Source organism: Tiliqua scincoides, chromosome 4 (genome assembly GCF_035046505.1).
Source record: "Tiliqua scincoides isolate rTilSci1 chromosome 4, rTilSci1.hap2, whole genome shotgun sequence".
NCBI lineage: Eukaryota > Metazoa > Chordata > Lepidosauria > Squamata > Scincidae > Tiliqua > Tiliqua scincoides.
This window is the reverse complement of record NC_089824.1, coordinates 50,770,985-50,795,166: the sequence shown is the minus strand read 5'-3', so window position 1 is coordinate 50,795,166 and position 24,182 is coordinate 50,770,985. Positions and strand designations below refer to the sequence as shown.

General features: G+C 44.2%; 1 protein-coding gene across 1 annotated transcript in view; it reads left to right on the top strand.

The window, feature by feature from the left end:
* The first annotated feature begins 22,327 nt into the window (after positions 1-22,327).
* LOC136649011 (desmoglein-4-like) overlaps positions 22,328-24,182 on the top strand; it is a 38,964-nt gene continuing 37,109 nt past the window's right edge. The window contains exon 1 of the mRNA XM_066625383.1: positions 22,328-22,411. Within this exon, the coding sequence (XP_066481480.1) occupies positions 22,364-22,411 (48 nt within the window). The 5' untranslated portion in view covers positions 22,328-22,363. The remainder of the gene's footprint in view (positions 22,412-24,182) is intronic.

Sequence of the window (24,182 nt, the reverse complement as noted above, 5' to 3'; positions counted from 1 at the left end):
TGAGAAAAGATTTCTATTGTATGACTATGTTTCAAAAAAAATAATGGCAAGGTAAAATAGCAACCTGTAAGAGATGATAATTTCTCAGACATGTGAAGAGAAAGAGACAGAATTAGTCATTGTTAGAGCTTGTCCTGTCAAACAAGCTACGCCTTAAGTAGAGGTGTGGCTAGAAATGTTTGACCGCAAAAGGACTGAATGATTATAAAAATACATCAGATCTTTCACTTCACCCTGGAAAGACACAATGGGATTGCAATGTGCTTCGTCTATGTATTATAACACAGAAGCATGGTTTCAACCAAACATTTGCTGCACCAGTAAGCACACATGCAAAATGACCTCAGTAGCAGCAGTTCCAGCAGTGCAAGAAACCAAAATGTCATACCAGTATTTGTAGGCTGGTACAACAGGTCATCTTTTTGGGACTGCTGCATATATGTTAACAGAATTTCCTTTGACATCAGCATTCTCTGTAAGGGTGGACCGGCATATGAATTTCTCTCATTTCCAATGCTGTGCTGTTGCCAGAAATACAGGAAATGTTTCTCCAAAAAGATGGCATGACCATAGCAAAAAGCAAAGCGACATGGTTGTTAGTCAAGCACTTGCTGAGGTCCACCTGCCTGATAAAAAGAAAGCATATATCAAAGTCACCTGTGAGAGTGCAGGTAACTCAGATGTATACTCAAGGTGCAATCCTAACTTGCGCTGGAAGCAGGTAGGCCAGCGGGACTGCACAGCATCCAGTGCAAGTTTGGAGCCAAAAGCAGCACAGCCTGAGGCAAGGGGAAGCCTTTCACCTTACCCCGTATCGAGCTGCAGTGGTCCCAATGGGTCTACCTGGATCTGCACCACCTGACGAGGTAGCACAAATCTGAGCAGCCCAGGGCCACCCAAGGACAGGGTCAGGATCCAGCATAACCACTGAATCCTGGCCCCACCTCCTGCTCCCCACCTGCCCACAGTTCCACCCACTGCTCGCCCTCCCATCACCCCAAAAAGCCTCCCTCCTGCCTCTTCCCCACCCTCCCCATGCCTCCCCAGACCCCTGCATCCACCAAGCTCAGCAGACACAACTCACCCAGGGCCTGTGTTGGTGCAGGGAGGCCAGCGCACGTCGAGGCACCCACCTATCTCCCCAGAAAGTGGTGCAAAAGTGCCTTACAGCACTTTTGCAAAACTCTTAGGCCAGTGCAAGGGACTTGCATCGGCCCCAATGAAGGGTAGGATTGCGCCCTCAGACTCTTTGTGTGGTTGGTGGACCTGGCTGGGTCACCTGTCCCCTCTGACCTGGCTGGGGCCCATTCATAATAAAAGCCCAAAATCTCCTAGAATGCAGACAATGCTGGGGCATGTTCTTGCTTCAAATAAAGCACAAATGGGAGGTTTTTTCCAGAGTAAAAGGCCCCAATCATGGAATTGGCATATCATCTCGTTTGGCCCTAAGACAACCAGCTAATCGTATCTTGTGCCTTTTCCAGCACAAGAATATCTTCAGAAATCCAACATGTCTTCAATGGTGACATGGCTAGGATGGCTAGAGTTGTTTAGGTAACTGACAGCATGTCTCAGGGAGTGCGTGTTTATTTAACTCAGACATAAAGATCAAGGTTACTAGTTGTGAGCCAATCCAGAATCAAAAAATGATGTGCCTGGTTAGTCTAGGTCAGCAAGTGACTCTTTCTGTATCACTGGGGACCTCCCCAAATCATGCTTTGACTCAGGGGCCACACCTGGCCTTAGGAAACCCCATCAGCAAGATGACTCACAGGACATCTTAGGACTGCTTCCCATAGGACCTGTTTTACAACATGGTAGTGCACCTTCAAATGCCTCCTGTGTCTCAAAGATCACATGAAAAGGGGTTATAATGTAAGGTGTAATGTGTGACCTCAAAGTGAGAGTTGTAACTTCCACAAGACATACGTCTGCTTAAGACTTGGGAGTGGTTCCACAGTATTGTGAATGGCATATGGCATTCAAGAGCATTCCTCTGTGGTAAACAACAAATGCATATCATAGGAAGCACTCTTAAAACTAGAAAGAATGAAACTGATGCTAGAAAAAGGAAGAGGTCACTTAAGAGCTTTCAAGGAGCTAAGACAAGGGTGTCAAACTTGTTTCAAACCAAGGGCCAAATAGCATTCATAAGAACATAAGAACATAAGAACATAAGAACAGCCCCACTGGATCAGGCCATAGGCCCATCTAGTCCAGCTTCCTGTATCTCACAGCGGCCCACCAAATGCCCCAGGGAGCACACCAGATAACAAGAGACCTCATCCTGGTGCCCTCCCCTACATCTGGCATTCTGACTTAACCCATTTCTAAAATCAGGAGGTTGAGCATACACATCATGGCTTGTACCCCATAATGGATTTTTCCTCCAGAAACTTGTCCAATCCCCTTTTAAAGGCGTCTAGGCTAGACGCCAGCACCACATCCTGTGGCAAGGAGTTCCACAGACTGACCACGCGCTGAGTAAAGAAATATTTTCTTTTGTCTGTCCTAACCCGCCCAACACTCAATTTTAGTGGATGTCCCCTGGTTCTGGTATTATGTGAGAGTGTAAAGAGCATCTCCCTATCCACTCTGTCCATCCCCTGCATAATTTTGTATGTCTCAATCATGTCCCCCCTCAAGCGTCTCTTTTCTAGGCTGAAGAGGCCCAAACGCCGTAGCCTTTCCTCATAAGGAAGGTGCCCCAGCCCCGTAATCAGCTTAGTCGCTCTCTTTTGCACCTTCTCCATTTCCACTATGTCTTTTTTGAGATGCGGCGACCAGAACTGGACACAATACTCCAGGTGTGGCCTTACCATAGATTTGTACAACGGCATTATAATATTAGCCGTTTTGTTCTCAATACCCTTCCTAATGATCCCAAGCATAGAATTGGCCTTCTTCACTGCCGCCGCACATTGGGTCGACACTTTCATCGACCTGTCCACCACCACCCCAAGATCTCTCTCCTGATCTGTCACAGACAGCTCAGAACCCATCAGCCTATATCTAAAGTTTTGATTTTTTGCCCCAATGTGCATGACTTTACACTTACTGACATTGAAGCGCATCTGCCATTTTGCTGCCCATTCTGCCAGTCTGGAGAGATCCTTCTGGAGCTCCTCACAATCACTTCTGGTCTTTACCACTCGGAAAAGTTTGGTGTCGTCTGCAAACTTAGCCACTTCACTGCTCAACCCTGTCTCCAGGTCATTTATGAAGAGGTTGAAAAGCACCGGTCCCAGGACAGATCCTTGGGGCACACCGCTTTTCACCTCTCTCCATTGTGAAAATTGCCCATTGACACCCACTCTCTGCTTCCTGGCCTCCAACCAGTTCTCAATCCACGAGAGGACCTGTCCTCTAATTCCCTGACTGTGTAGTTTTTTCAGTAGCCTTTGGTGAGGGACCGTGTCAAATGCCTTCTGAAAGTCCAGATATATAATGTCCACGGGTTCTCCCGCATCCACATGCCTGTTGACCTTTTCAAAGAATTCTATAAGGTTCGTGAGGCAAGACTTACCCTTACAGAAGCCATGCTGACTCTCCCTCAGCAAGGCCTGTTCGTCTATGTGTTTTGAGATCCTATCTTTGATGAGGCATTCCACCATCTTACCCGGTATGGATGTTAGGCTGACCGGCCTATAGTTTCCAGGGTCCCCCCTCTTTCCCTTTTTAAAAATAGGCGTGACATTTGCTATCCTCCAATCTTCTGGTACCGTGGCTGTTTTGAGGGACAAGTTGCATACCTTAGTCAAGAGATCTGCAACTTCATTCTTCAATTCCTTAATAACCCTTGGGTGTATGCCATCAGGGCCCGGTGACTTATTGATCTTTAATTTATCAATGAGGTCTGAAACATCTTCTCTTTTAACCTCTATCATGATGCCTGCTGAGGGCCGGAAGTGATGTCATTAAGCAGGAAATGATGTCATTAAACAGGTCATAACCAAAATAAGCACTTTTTCTCACTTAGGAACTCATTAGCTGCAAATGACAAAAGAGAAAATACGCAAATCTTGATCATATTTCAAAATATGGGAGAGCCCAATTTTCATGTGGGCTGCCCTTTCAGAAGTAACACCTCAGCACTGCTCAGCAGATGAGAGCCTGAGGTCCAGATAGAAAGCTTCTGCGGACCACATCTGGCCCCCAGGCCTTATGTTTGACACCCCTGAGCTAAGGCCTAACTAAAAATTCTTTTTAGACTTTTTGAAGAAAAATCTTAAAACTTTGCAAAAGGATATCTCTGTGGATTGAAATATATGTGGCTCACTCAACAGCCCAATAACCTGTTGAAAGAATTATTATTACCATCTCTACCTGTATTTTTACCTGTCTACCATTCTATGAGGGCTACAACATTTGGGGCTTTTGAACTTGGAGGAAAAGGCAATGGGGGGGGCATGATTGAGATGCATAAAACTGCAGGGTGTGGAAAGAGAAGCTTATCTCCCTCTCTCAGAACTCTAAAACCATGAGGTTATTCATTGAAACTGGATGGCAGGAGATTTAGAGCAGGCAAAAAAAGATGTTTTACACAGCACACAATTAGTTTGTGGCATTCGTTGCCACAAAACATGGTGATCTGATTCTTTCTGTGTCTCTTTCCATTTACCTGAACAAATCACACCTTCACCACTTTGCTACAAACCAATGCATCCTATATGTCTTTCAGTCGTCTCTGTGGTTAAATGTTAGCTTAACCAATAACGGTGATTAACTAGTCAGCAGGGAATAAAATATTGAATGACCGTGTATTTCATCTCTATATGTATTTCAGTAGTCTCTGTGGTTAAATGTTAGCTTAACCGATAACTGTGATTAACTAGTCAGCAGGGAATAAAATATTGAATGACTGTGTAACTAAAATATTTCAATCCTGATAAAAGAAAAAAACATAGACACAGTTTTTTATTTGTTTTGTTTTAAAGACAGAAATGAGAAACAGAATCAAATGCATAACCAGCATCATGCCTGGTTTGACCCTTCCTTTCTCATAATATGATTAGGATAGGATGACATAGCACATAAATGATAGACAATGAGTTTGGAACATCTTGAGATAAAGACATTGAGAGACAGGATAATAATGCATGTTTATTATAAAGACTCCATTGTATAGAAAACCATTAGGAATGTACCTCTGTACAAACATTTAATTTCATACTGGAGCCAAACAAATTACAGAGTTTTATTGTGCCCCTATGGTTCCTGTAAGGTCATTTTGAAGTTAGTTGGCTGTAGAGTTTATGATTGTCATCTTCTGCAACTGCTTATTTGGTTTCCTGGCTGGTAGAATGTCAACTGTGTCAACTACCTTAGGGTTCATTGGACTCTCAAGGCTGGTCTCTCAGGTCAAATGTTCTTACTTTCATTCCTTGTGTTTGTTCTCTGAGTAATTATATAAAGCCTGTGATAACCTGAAGGAGGTGACAGTTGGTCATCTTCTCTCACATCTTTTTTTCATGATTCATCAGTTTATTTTTAAGCATGAAAAAGATATGTTAAGCCTTCATAACGTTATTTTGTTTTTAATGTGTCTGCATTATGCATATTTTTGCACCTTGAATCACTGTGTCCACTTCACTTCTAGGAAGGAGGAAGACTGCTGGATATCACTACTGGAAAAACATTTGTGCCTTCCATTCCCACCTACCAGGTAGAGTGTAGGTCGCTCAGCAGCAGGTGTACCAAATGAGGATCAGCAGGTGGAGTGAAAGGGTACCATCAAGACCTTCAGGTATATCCACCTGTGAGCATCAGAAGGGAGCATCAGTGCCACATGTTTCTAGACTATATTGCTGCAAATGTAAACTTGAACATGAAAGCAATGAAATAAAGTCCTAAAAAGTAGAAGGCAAAGTAGCAATGGGGCCAGTTGTAAGATTCCTGTTCCTCAGCAATACTTCGTTGCTCTTCCCTATGGCTAACAGAAAGAAAACAAATTATACAGAAAATATATGAAACTTTCATTGCCACATTGTGTATCTATCACAGAATACATGTGCGCGCGCACACACACACACCCCTTTAAAACAGCAAGCTTTCCATTGGGACCCAGAACCATGAATGAATATTTGGTGTTGGGAGACAGCCCACAAAGCTTCTGAAGACCTGATCCTGCAGGCCTTCTAGCATCCTGCTGATGAAAAAAGCTCTGCAAGAACGTGAAGATCACGCCATTGCTGGGCCATTTCAGGTCACTGTTGCAAGGCAGCTGTGGTGGCAATCCACAGAAAGTGTCCAGGGATGAAGGCAAGTGGGGGGGGGGGCTTCAGTTCATGTGTGAGGAAGGGAGTAACAGAGAGAATAACTAGGGGCAAAGAGCAGAAGGGGTGGATCCAGCAGCAGCTACTTTTGTCAGATCTTCCATTTTGCAACCAGGCACCCACCCTGGCTATCCTCAGGCACCAGCAAAATAGCTGATGTAGACCTATAAATGATCAGCCTAAGTAAAAAATACCTCCTGTAGGCTAACACCCTCACCATAGCATGCAGGGTATGATGCAACTACGTACTATCACATGGCAGGGGATAGAATTAAGCTGTGAGAATTATGCTTTCCTCTGTCTCTGTAGATACACTAAACTGCCTGAAATTGAAAAGGAGGCATGAATTAGAGTACGGTGTGGTGTTTAGGGCACCAGAGAATCCCAGTAAACAGACACCTCCACGCAACCCGTCTATTTGTATGCAGCCACTATAACAAATGTGAACGTGTCTTTGAGCCAAAGACTCAAATCACACTACCAATGTAAAGGTAGAGATTCACAGAAATGGTGCCTCCATGGAATCGAAACTATGAGCCTTGTGGTGATCCGATAGTCTCTGGAGTTGATGGTGTGGCAGCCGCCACCACTTGTCTTGTTGGCATCCTTCAGTCTCGGAAGACTATGGTGTCACGCTCTGAATGGTGGTTCTGGAACAGAGTGTCCTCTCCAGTGAAGCCTGGGTAAAGTAGGTATGGATAGGCTGTTCCCCATGCAGCAAATCCCCCCTCTCCACGTCGCTGAAATGGTCCAATGGAAAGGCAGAGGCCAATACGGTTGGTTCCAGCGGCGTCGCAGGAGTTGCCAGAACGTGACTGTGTTCAGCCATGAACTGCCTCAGGGACTCTGGCTCTGGATTTTGCCTCGAGGTTGACTGCTGAAGCCTTTTCCGTAACTGGATGTAGCCACACTTGTCATGATGCTGCCCTTTGTTACTTCATTCAACTGAATTTCATGAAAAGCCATCAGTGCTCAAAATCACATCCCAGTTAAGCCGAAATAAGCTTGCTAGAATTAAACAGACAACTGAAATAGTGCAACTCTCCATCACCCCAGCATTCATATACTGATGTCACTTATTTTCTTAGGAATTATGTTTGTTTTATCAAACAAACAACTGGTTTGTTGTGCTTTTAGGGATAGGAAACGCTTTATTATCTCAGATAATGCTATATTATTTCACAACTTGTAGGGTAATAACCTATTGAAGTCTTTGTGACTCTTATGATAAAAAAGGATATCCTCTTAATCTGATGCCAAACTGGGTCTGACCTCAGGTTATTGATGCACAAAGTATCAAGTCCCTGTAACTATAGCTTTGCTATTACAAATACTGAGTGATGCGGTGATATGAGAGATTTGCCGGATGGACAGAAACGCAATAAACTTTGCTGAAAACATTAATTTTATACAATACTGTAATAAAACACAATGCAAACATTATTAAAATGACAGGGTTTGGTCCTCTGTTTCCAATTTTGTCCTCTGGCTTTTTCAGGCTCTCCCGAGTGTCTTCTTGAATTATCTGAACCAGTGGTGTAGCTAGAGGGGGTGTGAAGCACTAAGTTTGGCATTCACTTCTTTTGCTCCCACTGTCTGGAATTACTCTGGAGGGGAGGGGGTGGGGCCCCTTGCACACTGTGGTGGTGCAACCTGCAAAGTTAGTGCTTTGCCCCCCCCCCATAGTGCTCTGAACTATGAAATGACTGGACAGGCTCCATGGTTTGCAACATCTTTTTGGTGATGCCCTCCCCTGTACAGACTTACAGCAGTTCCCAACTCTCCTGGAGAGTTTGGAAAACACTGATGAATTGGATTACCGCACGTATAGAATTGCAGCTGTAATGGAAGGTTTCCAATATCCCAATCCAAAATGGAAGTAGGCTTCAAACCAGTGTTTGAAGCTGTTTAGCACAGTGTTTCTCAACGTATGTTCCCTGCCATACCACTTCATATGGTCCACCTATTGGAAGTACCACCAAAGTAACTGGTGATAATGACACTGCCAGTAACTTCTGGGTTGGGAGGCGAGACGCAACACAAAACACCAGTAAGAGGCTCAGGGCAGACGGGAGGGCTTTTTCAAGTGTGTGAATTTTGCATGCTGGAACTCTGCCTGCTGAAACAAGCCTCCTACAGCTTCTTGTTGCATTGCATTGCTGATTGTATTGCCAGGTGGTAGGTGCCTGGGGGTCCTGCAAGTACCACCAGACACCACCTCAAGTACCACTGGTTGAGAAATACTGGTTAAAAGGCCACCTGGTTAGTATTAAGTACAATGCAAACATATATCTCAATCATGGTTGTGGAAGGAACATGCAAAGGAGAGGGAGGTAGGACTTTAAAGACCCCTCTAAGGAATTCCCACCATTACATATACACAGTCCCAAAATGAACACAAAATATCTACAAATAGTTACAACTACAAATCAAAGTGTTGTATTTAAGGGAGCATGGTACCAAGCTGTGTAAACACTCCTACAAGTTCTCAGTTTTCCACACTTGCAGAGTAAGTCTATGCATGCTTATTCAAAAGTAATTCCCAATGTATTTGAGGGTACTTACTCCTAAGTAAGTGTGCATAGGATTGCAGCTTTAATTCCATTAATTGCTTCCTGATAATTTGGGTTGCAGTAGGAGCTCAGCCCCATCTAAGTATTCATCAAGGGCTTGTCCTTGATACCAATGGGCTATATCATAATGAATCTCCACCCATCTATTTAACCAAATAAAAAGGTCTGTCACCGCTGTAGTCATGAAGTCACATACATTCAGAGACAGCTCACCAGGGTGCAACAGAAAAGTTGGAGGTGGAGATGAGGGCTCACCCCTGTTCTAATTCACAGTCTGCAGAATGGAACTGCCTTTCTACAGCAGCTTACTACACCATCTTGGGCAATTTCACCACAGCCTGACTTAGTACATCTGATCAAGCTACATTTTTGCTGACACAAGACTCCCTGTTTCACTTTTTAACAATTAAACATGAAGTAGCATTTTGACGTGTGCTTCCACTGTTGGGAGGTATCACTGGGGTCAGAAGCTCTCTCCTTGAACAAAGGATTCCTTATGCAAGTGTGAACATTTCATTACACAATTATACCACCCATAACTTTATATGTAATGAAATTGGGGTCCCCTCCCAAAAAGAGACTGAACATTAGTTAAATGGGATGAATAGCAGAGAAACAATCTTTTACTGATGTAAATTCAGTAGTGGATAATCCAATCAAATCACATTAGTAGAATGACAGCTCCACTAACTGAAGTAGCTTCTCTTTCTAACCCAATACATAATCAATAGGATGAATAAAACAATGTGAAGATACTGAAAGGGAAAGACTGGCTTTGTCAGTAAAGAGCCTGGTTTAAGGTTTTCCCACTCCTCCTTTCAGACATCCTCCAGTATCTGAGAGTGACACATTCCAGCAGCCTCTGCAGATACCAAAACCACCAGTAACAGGGGATCCTGTATGTACTGTGGCCCCAAGCACTCATGTCTTCTTCTTTTGCAGCTTGTTATAGAATGCTAGAGGAGGAATGGGAGAAACAGTCAGCCAGAATGCTAGATGGAGACACCCAGAATGCCAATAGGAAGCTTCCTGTTAGCGTTCTCTTACAGCCCAATCCCATGGTGCTCTGGCGCCACTAGGTCCAGCAGCACCAAAATGACCACCACATCATGCCATGGGGCCAGAGCAGCCACTGGAGTCGCCTTAGGAGAAGGGAACATTTGTTCCCTTACCCTGGGTAGAGCTCTGCTGCCACCAATGGGTCTCCTTGGAGCTGTGCCCACTATTTAGCAGGGGCAGCACCGAGGAGACCTGTGTTGGGTGGCTTGGCGCAGGAGGGGGCACAGAATTCAGTGGCAACCTCGGCTGCTGTCTCCACCCCCCTCTCAGGCCTGATCCACCCTCTGGCCTTCCTTCTGCAAAGTTTTGCCCCCTCCCCATCTTCCCCCAACCTCCACCTCAAAAAGCCTCCCGTCCACCCAGATATTTACCACCTGGCACTGCTGGCATGCATCCTTCCAGCAATGAGGCCCAGCACCAACTGGCACTGGCCTCTCTGCCAGTGCAGTGAGCTCAGGTGGGCACAGGTGCCAGGACTGTCTTAAGGCATTTTTGTGATGCCCAGCACCAGCGGTAAATCCAATAGGATCAGGTTCTTAGTCTCCCTCCTCTAGCGCTCTGGCTGACTGCTCTTCCCACTCCTCCACTAGCATTCTATAGCCAGGATTCACAGAAAATAGAAGGACACTTGAATTAAGAACAATCCATTACACTTTAGATTGTACAGTAGGAATTGGATTACAGATGACTCCCACCATTAACATGATAGACTATTATGTTTGGATTATATTACTACTTATTTATATTAAGTCTGCATCCCAGTTATGGGGGATGTCACAGTCCTGGGTCTCCCTGACCTATCTTAACATAAGAACATAAGAACAGAAGAACAGCCCCACTGGATCAGGCCATAGGCCCATCTAGTCCAGCTTCCTGTATCTCACAGCGGCCCACCAAATGCCCCAGGGAGCACACCAGACAACAAGAGACCTCATCCTGGTGCCCTCCCTTGCATCTGGCATTCTGACTTAACCCATTTCTAAAATCAGGAGGTTGCGCATACACATCATGGCTTGTACCCCGTAATGGATTTTTCCTCCAGAAACTTGTCCAATCCCCTTTTAAAGGCGTCTAGGCTAGACGCCAGCACCACATCCTGTGGCAAGGAGTTCCACAGACCGACCACGCGCTGAGTAAAGAAATATTTTCTTTTGTCTGTCCTAACCCGCCCAACACTCAATTTTAGTGGATGTCCCCTGGTTCTGGTATTATGTGAGAGTGTAAAGAGCATCTCCCTATCCACTCTGTCCATCCCCTGCATAATTTTGTATGTCTCAATCATGTCCCCCCTCAAGCGTCTCTTTTCTAGGCTGAAGAGGCCCAAACGCCGTAGCCTTTCCTCATAAGGAAGGTGCCCCAGCCCTGTAATCATCTTAGTCGCTCCCTTTTGCACCTTTTCCATTTCCACTATATCTTTTTTGAGATGCGGCGACCAGAACTGGACACAATACTCCAGGTGTAGCCTTACCATAGATTTGTACAACGGCATTATAATACTAGCCGTTTTGTTCTCAATACCCTTCCTAATGATCCCAAGCATAGAATTGGCCTTCTTCACTGCCGCCGCACATTGGGTCGACACTTTCATAAACCTGTCCACCACCACCCCAAGATCTCTCTCCTGATCTGTCACAGACAGCTCAGAACCCATCAGCCTATATCTAAAGTTTTGATTTTTTGCCCCAATGTGCATGACTTTACACTTACTGACATTGAAGCACATCTGCCATTTTGCTGCCCATTCTGCCAGTCTGGAGAGATCCTTCTGGAGCTCCTCACAATCACTTCTGGTCTTCACCACTTGGAAAAGTTTGGTGTCATCTGCAAACTTAGCCACTTCACTGCTCAACCCTGTCTCCAGGTCATTTATGAAGAGGTTGAAAAGCACCGGTCCCAGGACAGATCCTTGGGGCACACCACTTTTCACCTCTCTCCATTGTGAAAATTGCCCATTGACACCCACTCTCTGCTTCCTGGCCTCCAACCAGTTCTCAATCCACGAGAGGACCTGTCCTCTAATTCCCTGACTGTGGAGTTTTTTCAGTAGCCTTTGCTGAGGGACCGTGTCAAACGCCTTCTGAAAGTCCAGATATATAATGTCCACGGGTTCTCCCGCATCCACATGCCTGTTGACCTTTTCAAAGAATTCTATAAGGTTCGTGAGGCAAGACTTACCCTTATAGAAGCCATGCTGACTCTCCCTCAGCAAGGCCTGTTCATCTATGTGTTTTGAGATCCTATCTTTTATAGGAGTATCTTACATACTCCTGGTTCACTGTCCTAACATTCCCAATGAGTCAAGAACATATGTTCTCAGTTTAGTTCTCTTGCATCCAACTACCTTAACACCCTATGAGACTGCAAGATACTATTCCCAGGCAAATAAGCCAAACACTGAGTACAAGTTCTTGTGCACACATTCATCCAACTGGCCAATCAGGTGGGCATACGAGTCCTCAGGGCAAACTGTCCTTAGTAGCCACAACCACTCCTTCAGTTAAAAGGAAGTAGAAGTTCTACAACTATCCCCCCAGCTCTTACAAGCACTGAGCTCCCAAAATTCCAGGGACTTAAGATTCTGGGTCATTCCAATAGCAGGCTGAGTGGCCTAGGCCAGACCTGGTATTCACACAGACACAAACCTATAATAATAGAATGGTTTATTTAAGGACTAGAATTAAGGTTGCATGCTACTTGAAAGCTTTTGTGAGAATAAATACACTACACACAATGCTAAAACAAAGCTGAGCTACTATACTTACTTAATCCTAACATTCACCCGCATCTTACCAACCTCTGAGCATAAGCAAAGGATGGGTCATCTACTTATACCCCAGCTGATACAATCAGCCATCCATACTGGAACAGCAAAGAGAAACCCAAAGAGTTCTCTTCCTCTTCCAACTACAGCATTTTTTTTAAATGTCTTAAACTTAACTCTTAGCCAACCAGTGATTTGGATCTGCTGAAGTTTCTGGAAAATATCATCACGTGGAGCTACTATCGGCCATCCCCAACTGGAGAATAACAGCTGCATCCACTTCCTAATTAGCAAGACCTTGAGGTCCAGCCCATTATCATGCATTACACCCGGCCAAAGTGCGATTCAAGATGACTTCTTTCCAGCCTTCTAACTAACTCTGTTCCCACAGCTGCTGCAAAAAGGGCTGTAGGCTTACAAAATGGAGTCAGACCTAAGTCACTGATTTTAACCTTTTTGCCACAGAGGAAATTGCTAGTGATCCCCGTGCAGCAACATCTGCCTAGAAATTTTGTTGTATTCATTCTTGGTTTCATGCTTTTTTTCTCCCTGCCCTATTTTCTTCTTCTAGTTTGTTACTCCTGTAATGATTTTGTTGTTTTAAATATTTTGATTTGTAAGTAGCCTTGATGCCTTTCTAATGTGGGGTATAAATGTATTGAGTAAAATAATAAATGAAATGAAGGGCCCAATTCTATCCAACATTCCAGCACCAACGTAGCTGCAGTGCAGTCTTGAGGTAAGGGAACAAGTATTCCCTTATGTTGAGGAGGCCTCCATGACTGCACTCGCACTGCAGAATGCAGCGCACAGCTGTATCAGCACTGGAAATTTGGATATGATTAGGCCCTAAGCAATTCTTGGGACATTGCCTTTTGCAATTTAATTCTGAATACATTCAAGAGTAACATTGCCAAACCTCAGGTTTTTGGTCTCAGATTTTCAAGGGCCATCTCAGGCTTTCCAAATAGGCTGCCAGACCTCTAGTTTTCAGCCCCAGGCACAGGTTTGGTCTTCCATACAAAACTTAGTGTATACTTCTGGCACTCCACTCTATCTCCTTCCACTGTCCTGGAAGGAGTGAAAGAGGAAGAGGCGGTGAGGGGGTGATGTGGCAACAAGAGTCTTGCAGCAGAGTAATTATCTGTCATTTTATTATTTTAAGCACAGTTTTGAAAATGAAAATTTCATTTTGAAAACTGAAAACGAAAATTTTTTCATTTTGAAAATAAAATAAAATGTTGCTATCTTCCTACTGGAAAAAAAATGGGGAAATTCTTCTCAAAACAATTAGGATTTTTTTTTTTTTTTGCTTTTTTTCTTGTTCCCACCCCTTTGCCGCAGAGCTCCACTCTGGATTTTTCTGGTCATCCAACAGTATGCAACTATGTGATATCACCAGGCCCTACCTTATGAGATCATTGGTACCAGCTTCCTGAGTCTCAGGTTTGGCCTCCTACCTGGCAACTCTCTTCAAGAGCAAGCCCTTGAAACAGCCTGTGAATTTAAGGCTGTTGTCCTTCCTCCCTGCCTGCACTGCAATCCCTTCACTCCACATGTGTTCCCTCTTTCCCCCCCCCCCCACTTTTATTTGTCAATTTTTGTGCTAATATCTGCAAATAGGCCTTTTGCTTCCATACGAGTAGCAATCTGGATTTGATCTTTTTTTTCAGGTACTGCATGAGGTTTCTGTGGAGATATGGTAACACTCCACACCCTAGTTATAAAGCACGTCAGACAAGTTTTTCCTGAGACAGGTTTATCAGACCTCTTACATTGTAATCTTCCTCCCTTTCACACACATGCCCTAACAAACCTAAGGTGTTGAGAGAATTATATATCTCCTATAACCCCGTCACTGACAATAAGTATGGACTTTGCTGTAAAGAGAATGGCATACTTTGTTTGCTAGCCTAGGAAACCTGGATCATTCAAAATGACAGCAGTTGAAGTGATCCCTGCTGCTCCAGAATGGGGGAGGGAAAGCCTAGAAAATACAGTACTGTATTATTTTTCTAAGCAGGAATGGTCCTTTCTCATATTTGTATTGGGATATCTGAAGAGGTCCCTGCAGAAGAGTGAATTCTTATTGTTGGTCCATCTGCCCTGAGGTGAGCTCTGACTCCCCTGCAAAACTTGTAAGAAGAATTTTACCATATATCAGGTCCAATCATATGGTAACATGAGTGGTAAATTTGACATTCAAATAAGCTCTGTGGGACAAGCAAAATTAGGAGAAAGGGTTGTAAAGAATTTGGGAAAAGTGTTCTGGAAAGGAAATGTTTGGTTTTAAGGACCAGATGGAATTGAGAGAAAGGCCATGATTAAGGATAGTTGATGATGAAGGAAGTAGCAACAGTAGTAGAAGGATAGTAAATGGTAGAGGCAGAAGAGCCCCACTGGAGCAGGCCAAAGGCCCATCTAGTTCCTATATCTCGCAGTGGCCCATCAAATGCCCCAGGGAGCACACAAGGCAACAAGAGACTTGCATCCTGGTGCCCTCCTTTACATCTGGCATTCTGAGGTAGCCTGTCACCTGCAAATCAGTCTCAACCCCCCCCCCTTACCAAGGCAAAAACTTGTGGCAGCCATCAACACAGAGAGGGAGGGGGAGCAGAAGAACAGGGACTGGAAAAGGCATGATTTAGAGGAAGTTAGAACTTACAGCTGACTAAATCTTATCACTAACAGACCCTTTTTTCTGACAGGCTAATAAATTGTCTTACTAACCTAACCGCAAGCCAGACAGGATAGAAATAGAACCGCAAGCATCGCAAAACAGTCAGAAACAAGACTTCCCTTTGAGAAAGGTGGGGGCAAGGGCAAGTGCAAAAGAAAGAGTGAAGAGGGCAGGTGCATGAAGAAGGACATTTAGGAAAGTTACCAAAGGGAACTTCCCCTTTTTGGGGGACGCTTTGTTTGAATGACAACTGAAATGTATAAAAACTATCCCACCCAACTGAAGAACGCCTTCTGAATTTTTGCGGACAGCTCTCAGGGGTCGCAGGCACGCCTTGCTAACCAGTAAACACCTTCTAACCTTCCACCTTCTAGTGTCTTGCTTATTCGTTCTCAGCGGCACTGGACAGAATCCACCCGTCAGACCAACTGGCTCTGCCCTTCTGGGCAAGGGTACGACAAGCCTACTTCTAAAACCAGGAGTTTGCACATACATATCATGGTTTGTAACCCGTGAGGGACATTTCCTCCAGAAATTTGTCCAGTCCAGAAATTTAAACGCATCTAGGCCAGATGCCATCAACACAGCCTGTGGCAAGGAGTTCCACAGACTAATTAAATGAAGAGTAATGGGAGCATGCCCACTAACAAACATATTATAGGTCAACTAGTGTACGGGTATCACTGGTGGTACTTGAGGAGATGCCTGGTGCTATGCATGGGACCCCGGACACGTGCCACCAGCAGTGAGACCAGGAATGCAACACAACAAACAGCGGTGGGAGGCTCAGCTTGGTGGGCAGAGCTCCAAAGCATGCTTTTCTGCTCTTGAAAAAGCCCTCCTGTCCACCTTGAGCCTCTTGCTGGTGTTCGTTGCATCACATCTGGCCTCCCAACCCAGAAGTAACTGGTGATGATGTCATCCCAGTTACATCCGATGGTACTTTGAGGTGGACTGTGTGAAGTGGTACAGCTGGGGACAAATGTTGAGAAACACTTTTATAAGTGGATCTAAAAGAGAAGGCGAGACAGTGAATGGAACAAAAGAGTCTGAATGTGTGGTCAGCTAGCAAGACCTCTCAGTATACTAGGCCAAGGTTAGGAGGTCAGGAGCTAGGAGTTAGGGATAACACCAAGAAGGGCTCTTTTGTTCTGTTGCTGTCAGTGAGACTAGCCATGATTCATTTGAGCTGGATTGGAGTCATGGTGTTTATCTCAACTTTATCTCATTGTTTTAGCATCCCACTCTAGAGTCCAGACTCCAGTTCATAGACTGGAAGGAAAGGAGAGCAGAAAAAAACTGCAAATGCAGAATACATGACTACTCATATACTATCAGTCCAATCCTATCCTTTAGCCCCCCCTCCCTCTGCTGATGCAGCTTTGCCAGAAAAACTTGCACTGCATCCTGAGGGGAGGCAGATCAGGAAGCTTAGGAAAAGGGAAAATATTTTTCTTTACCTCACCATAAACCCCTTGACTGCTGATGGGTCTCCTTGGACCTGTGTCAGCTCTTTAGCTGGCGATAGAAAGAGGTGCCAACAAAAAATCAGAGGGGGATTAGCATCTGGAATAAGTTGCCCACACCAGGTGCCACCAGGTATTTATTTGATAAATAGCAGCCCAACAAGGCCCCCAAATGGTTCAGGACTGCACTGGGGGCAAAAGACAAAAGTCCCCCATGCAGTGATTCTGATCCAAATTGCTATCTACAATTGCAACAAATGTGCAAATGATGTTTAGAATCATGTCTAGTTTGGCCCTTAGTGGTGTGATATGAAAGAAGAAATGGGATGATAAAAAAGTATGCATGTAAAAGATGTAGGGAGTAGAGTCAAGACAGAGATAAAACCATTGGAAATGAAAAGCACTGGAAACGGCAAGAGATGAGAACAGGCAGTAACTCAGTGATGAGCACCAGTTTTGCATGTAGAAGGTCCCAGATTCCATCCATTCCAGGTGTATCTAGAAAAAGCCTTCTGTCTGAAACTGTAGAGAGCCACCACTAACCTAGATGGACTAGTGGTCTGCTTCAGTGTAAGACAGCTTCCTACGTAACTAGGAAGACAGAGGGCAAGTATCCGTGTAAGCATCAGTGTTGATCACAATCACGTTGAGAAGTTATGCCTATATTTGTGGGTGGCTGAGGCCACATATTTTATACACAACCACATTACCAGTGGGGCCCTGAAAAGAAAAACTATGCAGGAGGGCCAAGCATGTTATTGATGGGTAGTTTCCAGGTAGACCAAACATGTACTTTGGCTTTCAGATTTTAATGAGTCTCAAGAGGAAGTGGATGTTCTATAATTGCGCGTCAGATTCCCAGATTACTCCTTTTCATGCTGTTACTATTCAGGTTTGGTGCATACATGGTAGTCAGTAAGGTATGCCAAGTGATCTTAATAATAAAGAAATCTGGTGGACTGGGCAGCCCAATCCACCATAACTCCCTTTGCTGGTGATACAGCAAAGCCAGTGCAATGCCTGCTGTATCCCACATGGGAATTTCGATCTCCAGAGACCTCCTTGGAGTAAGGGAATATTTGTTTCTTTGCCCCAGGGCAAGCCCACTGTGGCCCGCCAGTCTGCTCAGACCTGTGAGAAAGATATCATTTGTGCAAGTCTGTCTGTACCCATGGAGCTGGATCAAGCCAGAGAAAGGGTAAGGATTAGGCAGGTGCTATTGCTCCTGAATCTGCCACCTTCCCAGGCACAATCCACCTTCCTCCCATCATCAGGTATCCATTACGGCCGCTCCCTGCCATGCTCTACTCCCTCCCTGCCACTTTCAGATCCCCAGCAAGGTCTTACTATGGCTGTGGATATCCCCAGTCCATTGCCATGTGAACCTGATCGCTCGCTTCTTCCAGCAGCAGCCTGGCCACTCTCTCCAGCATGTCATGTTTGCTATATCTGGCTACATCTATGCCCGTTGGCCTACATAGGGAAGAATCTTGAACTGTGTTGAGTATTTGGGAATTATTCTCCAGTCCTTCTTCTCCATGTCTGGGCCAAATGGCATGAGCGCATCTGCTCAATTTTTGTGCTTCTAATCAGAAGTGCTTAAAAACAGTGTGCAGGATGACAATGCCAGCTTTTTTTTTCAACTGACAATCACCCCACTGAAGCAGGGACTTGCCCCTGAAGCGGATATTTCTCTTCGGGAGCAAATTACCTCTTGAATGGAACAATTTTCAGGAGAAAAGCAGTACATTGGGAGGGGTGGGATGAACTTCCCCCTTCCAATGTGCCCCAATTCTGACTGGGACTGCTGCCCCACATTGCATTGTTGGACTCCTGGTTGGACGCATGGCTCTGGAGTGCACATTTGCATGGTGTGTAGTTTGGCCTTCTGTGCCTGTTTTATAAGTATGGCGTTTGTCTAACTACCTCATGCTTTCTAGTGCAGAAGATTGTTCACAGTGCTGTTGCCGCGTCTTGCTCCATCTTGTTCTTCAGAAAACTTAGATCTTAACCACAAAATATTCTAGTTCCATAATATTCCCCTGTCAAACTGCTTATTTCTAGCTCTGCTGTAGTTCTTGATGCTACTTCCTCAATCTGCTGTCCTATTCATTTGAAATGTGAGATGAGGGGGTTTCCTGTCAGTTTGTATACTTCTGCTCAGATTGCTTCTGCCATCCTACCAGACATCAAACTTGTACACACCATTCACTTAGTCAGAGGCCTTCCTTTGAGTGCTCCTTTTTGGCAGGTCAGTGTCAAACTAGATGTGATTCGGATAATATGATATGTCCTTTGGCTTCTGTTTATTTCTTTTTTGTTGTTATTGTTAAAAAATGCAAAGGAGGACCAAAATGAAAATGCAGTGAGAATTGGGAGGCTTGAGCAGTTCGGTTCCCTGTGGTTTCCAATCCCAATTGCAACTTCTCCTGGGCTCTTTTAATTGGAAAGAAGTCTTCAGTTGAAAGCCAATGAGATGAAAAGCAACCTATAATTTTTTAAGGGTCATAAGCCCTGCCCAGGCTGCTATCTCACCTTGTCTGATCTCGGAAGCTAAGCAGGGTCAGGCCTGGTTAGTACTTGGATGGGAGACCACCTGGGAATACCGGGTGCTGTAGGCTTATACCATAGTCTTTCGAGACTGAAGGTTGCCAACCATTATACTATCAGGGTCATGCCTAACTTGACCTCTAGGTAGCTGTCAACCGCGCTTTGCTCTTCTAGTACCCTGTCTCTGAAAAAACCTACCCAAAAATGTCTTCTTGGCACCTACAAATATACTATCGACATTTGAGCAGCAGATGAAGATCATCTTTTTCCAGGCATTTGTTTCAATAATGTTATGATCTTCTTCTGTTTTCCCACAATGGCTTTAAGCCCTTTATTGTTTCAGGGCCCAATCCAGAACCATGCGTACCAGCTTACCACTGGCACGCACTGTTGCAAATCTGTTGTAAGGCACATTTGCAGGCAGTACTGTTGGCCCAGTGCCGGAGCTAGCACAGCATGAGTCTGTGCTGGGCCAGCTCCGGTGCTGGGCCCGCAGTCTGCCAGCCAGTGCTTGCCCAGAGCGCTGGGCAGCAGAGAGGTGAGTGGGGGCACAGGGGAAGGTGTTCTGGAGCAGGGGGAGGGCTGGTAGGAGATGTGGCAGGGGAGCGGTGGAGCTTAACTCCGCTGGATCCAGAGCACCATGGCCCGAAGCGAAGCTTCCTGATTCTGCACTGGCTATATAGCCAATGCAGAATCGAGAAGCCCTATTGCTTACCAGGGGGAAGGGGATGAGTCCCCTTCTCTCGAAGAGCTGCTGCGGTAGCCATTTTGGTGCGGTGGGAGCCCTGCACACTGGACAGCTCAGGAATGGGCTGTCAGTCACTAACTGCTGTTCCATTGCTCATTGACTGGTTGGTCAATAGCTACTTTGTAATGATAATCTGTTTTAAATTTTGTTTTGTAAGCAGCCTTGGTCTAGCCTAGGTGCTTACAAAACTACGGTAGCTAGGTGGGGTAAAAAATATTTAAATAAAATGATAACAAAAGTATCTGTGATTTATATGCATGAGGTTTCAGGTTCAGTAATAATACTTAACACAGCATAGTGCTTTCTGAGTCTGCAAACCACTTCACAAGTATTAACTAGATGGAATCCTTACAACAGTCTTTAAGGCAAGTTAACAGCCCAGTCCTATGCTGGATTGGGCTGCTGGCCAGAGCAATTTGCAACACAGAAACAAGTTCCGTTGTTGCAAAAATGGATGCCAGCAGCATGTGGAGCACTCAGTTGGTGGCCATTTTGGGAGCACTGCTGCAGCACTCCTTGTCTGTTGCGAGACCCCGCCATGGCCACTGGAGAAGGGAAGGCAGTAGTGGAGAAGGGGAAAAACCGGGTAGGGAGGGAGGCAAAAGAATTATACAGACTAAGGCTGTGTTTCTGAACGCACTTATGCACAAGTAAGTCTCACTGAGCACAGTGGGACTTATTTCTGAGCAAGCCTGTATAGGATTGCTCTGTAAGTAAGCTGCTGTTTTGGACTTCACATGATGAAGAGCCTCTGCTGTAGATTAAAGGATTTTATGTATGCTAATTAAGAAATAAGATAGACAATCAAATTGAAGTTGGAAGAACTTCATAGGCAACTAGGCTTCATGCAAGATAGTTAAGTTTAATGAGTTTTTCATTGCACCTTTGCCTGTGAATATATAGAAATACAAAGCTTTAATGTTCTTTTTCATTTCTCCTTTCTGTTAGAATAATAAATTGAGGGGGGGTAATGTTATGGGATATAGCCTTATAGGCTTGCCATATCTTAGGGCCCCAGCATGGTTTGATCCAGCCCTGCCACTGCATGAGGATTTGTAGAGCTGCAGCCAAGTAGACTGTGCAGTATATACAGGATAGATAAGCCAATTTTGTATATTTACCCGTAAGTCCTGTCTGTAATAGATAAATGCAATAATCTTGCCATGGGCTGCTGGAGCAATTGGTAATTTTAAACCACCAAGGCTTTTTTCCTGATAGCCATATGTCCAGATTATTTTGTGACTAGGTCTTCAGCCTATTATTTACTTACAAGATTTATACATTGCTTTTCATGAGATTACCAAAGTGGCTTACAATAGTAAGGATGAAAAATGAAAAGAACAAATGATTAAAAAAAACTGTTGTGATTAAATCAAGAGAGAAAGGAGTGAGAAAGAGCTTGCAAGTGGGAAGGGCATTCAGTGTGCCCTTGAAAGTCATAGGAGAGGGAGCTAGTGTGGCATTTGAGGGTAGACTGAGAAAGGCTATTGCCAGTATGTCTGAATCCTGGGAAGCCACTGCCAGGTGATGTTGGCTGTGCCAAGCTTGACAGACCACTGGTCTGACTCAGTGGAAGGCATCTCATCTGTTCAACTGCAGGAACAGTCCCATTCATTTTATTAGGGAATTTTATTATTCATTTTATTAGGGAATCAATATCATATGCTCGTATTTAGGCATATGAGTCCTTTGCTATCATAATGAATAAGGTAGTCTCTATACCCAGAATCCAGCTAGTGTATTAGAAAACACACAAGATTAGGGGAATTAATCTTTTGAAGCTCGCCTTTACGTTACGACTGACTTTCATATTGCTTTGTAAAGTTGGAAACAGAAGCCTGGCAGTTGTACTCAGATGGCACAATGGTTGCTTTCTGTGTGCAGGGTAGTTCTGATTTCCTTTGGTAGTTTCCTGCGTTCTCTCCCTCTCTCTACAATTTTCTCTTTGGTGTCCCACGATGTGTTTCATTGCAATAACTATCAAGGTGTGTCTTAAGTTTTTCCCTTGGAGCAATGATGATGTTGTCAAGCATTTCAAGCAAGACCTGCCCAGAAGTTTTGGGTGGGGAGAGACACTTCATTTCACAGCATCTTCCTGTGCTCCCTTGTGAGGAAGTCAGAGATTCCTCCATAGCCTGGGTGAAAGAACATCTGTGCGGTGCCTTTTTAGAGGCACTGCTGTAAGGGGGGAAGGGTACAGCCATCCAGAACATTACTGTCCCTTTCTTGGACCTAAGGCACTTCAGATGCAATGGATTGGCTTCCTTGCAGGACAGCGGCTGTGCTGTTCATTTTAATGGTAAGAAAGAATTTTAAAGCTAAGGGTTTTTTGTTTTTTTTCCAAATCTAGCATAAGCGTTTGTGCTTTGGGCCTTTTATATGGAGGTTATGTTTGATATTGTCTCCTACCCGCAGTTAATGCTAATTTAAGAACTCTGGCAGATCTTAAATTATGCATTGATCTTTATTATTGTACAATGGAAGTGAATTTTTACATGTTTTAAGGTGAAGATAACTGTGGCTGCAATCCTAAACTTACTTGCTTAGTAGTATCACTAGTATTACTGAATTCACTAGAACTTACTTCCAAGTAAACATTCATATGATTGTGCTGTCAAATTATCAATCAGCTCATTGATTTAGATTGTGTTTTCAATGGAAAGATGAAGGTTTGACGTTGTAGAATAATCAGGTGTTTGTGATAATTTACGTTTTGGCATACAGTGGAAATATCTGAATTGAATTTAATCTTGTGAGCTTTACCCCAGTAGACTTTCTACAGAAATTTCTGTGAAGAAGTGATAGTGAGGGCTCCTGCTTTCAACTTGTATGACTTATTATTTATTTAATACCATATTGATTAGGGCCTGGTACAATTAAATAAAGGGCTCAGTGTAGTTGAGATTCTCAAACTGTGTGGCACTAAGAATAGCGGCTGCTGACTTCTAGAAATATGTGTATTTAGTCACTGGATTAGTCAATGTGATCCTTTTCAATGTGAAGGCTTCAGGTTACAATGTTTGTTTGTACTTACTCCACACACAAGAAAGACGTGTGTGGAGTAAGAAATGACAGTTGGTGTCACAGTGTGAGAGTTGGACTTAGACCTGGAAGATCCAGGCTCAAATTCATGCTCAGCCATGAAGCTTTCTGGGTGACTTTGGGCCAATCACTATCTCTCAGCCTCACCTACCTCACAGGGTTGTTGTGAGGACATCATTATCTCTCAACCTCACCTAACACATAGGGTGGTTGTGATGACAAAAGGAGAGAAGGGACCATGCATCCTGCCCTGAGCTCTTTGAAGGGAGAAGGGCAGTATTAAAAAATGTGAAAAAAATAAATAAAATTAAAATATTCACATTGAAGGACTCTAAATAGTTAAAGGCCCTTCTTAAAATACTCTGCCTTGCTGCATGGTCTATGCCACCAGGTTTTTGAAAATTGACAAGGCACACCATGCTGCCAGTGGAAGCTCACATCTCCCATTGGCCCTATTAATAAATGACCTTCCCCCAAATTCCTTTGGCACACCTGTGGACCACTCGCAGCACACCAGTGTGCCACGGCGCAGTGGTTGAAAATGGCTGGTCTATGCTCTCAAGTACTCGCTTTAATTGTTCATGATTTTTCTAGAATTTAGAATGATTACAATGGCACCCTAACTTTTAGGATAGTCTAGTATCCTTTGGAATGGCTTCATATGGGGTATTGCTTCAAACCACGTATTGTTTTTTGTTTTTAACTCATTGTTACCAGTAGTGTATCAAAATGTTCAGAGAATATACATACATTAGAGCGAAACTCCACAATTCACTGATCAGAAAAATTAAACAAGCCTGATGAACCAATTTTGCACTCAGTAAAAGAGAGCTAATCCACAGAGGCAGCTGCCAAATAAATAATCTGAGACTTGTCAAAAAGCGTATATGAATCAGTACCAGCATGTTTGGCACAGGACATATACAGGTCTCTTCGAGTCTGGAATGCTGCTTGCTGTTAAAACAAGACTAGGCCATTTATGCAACATTATCATTATGTTCTTTCTGTACAATTATGATTCTGTTAAA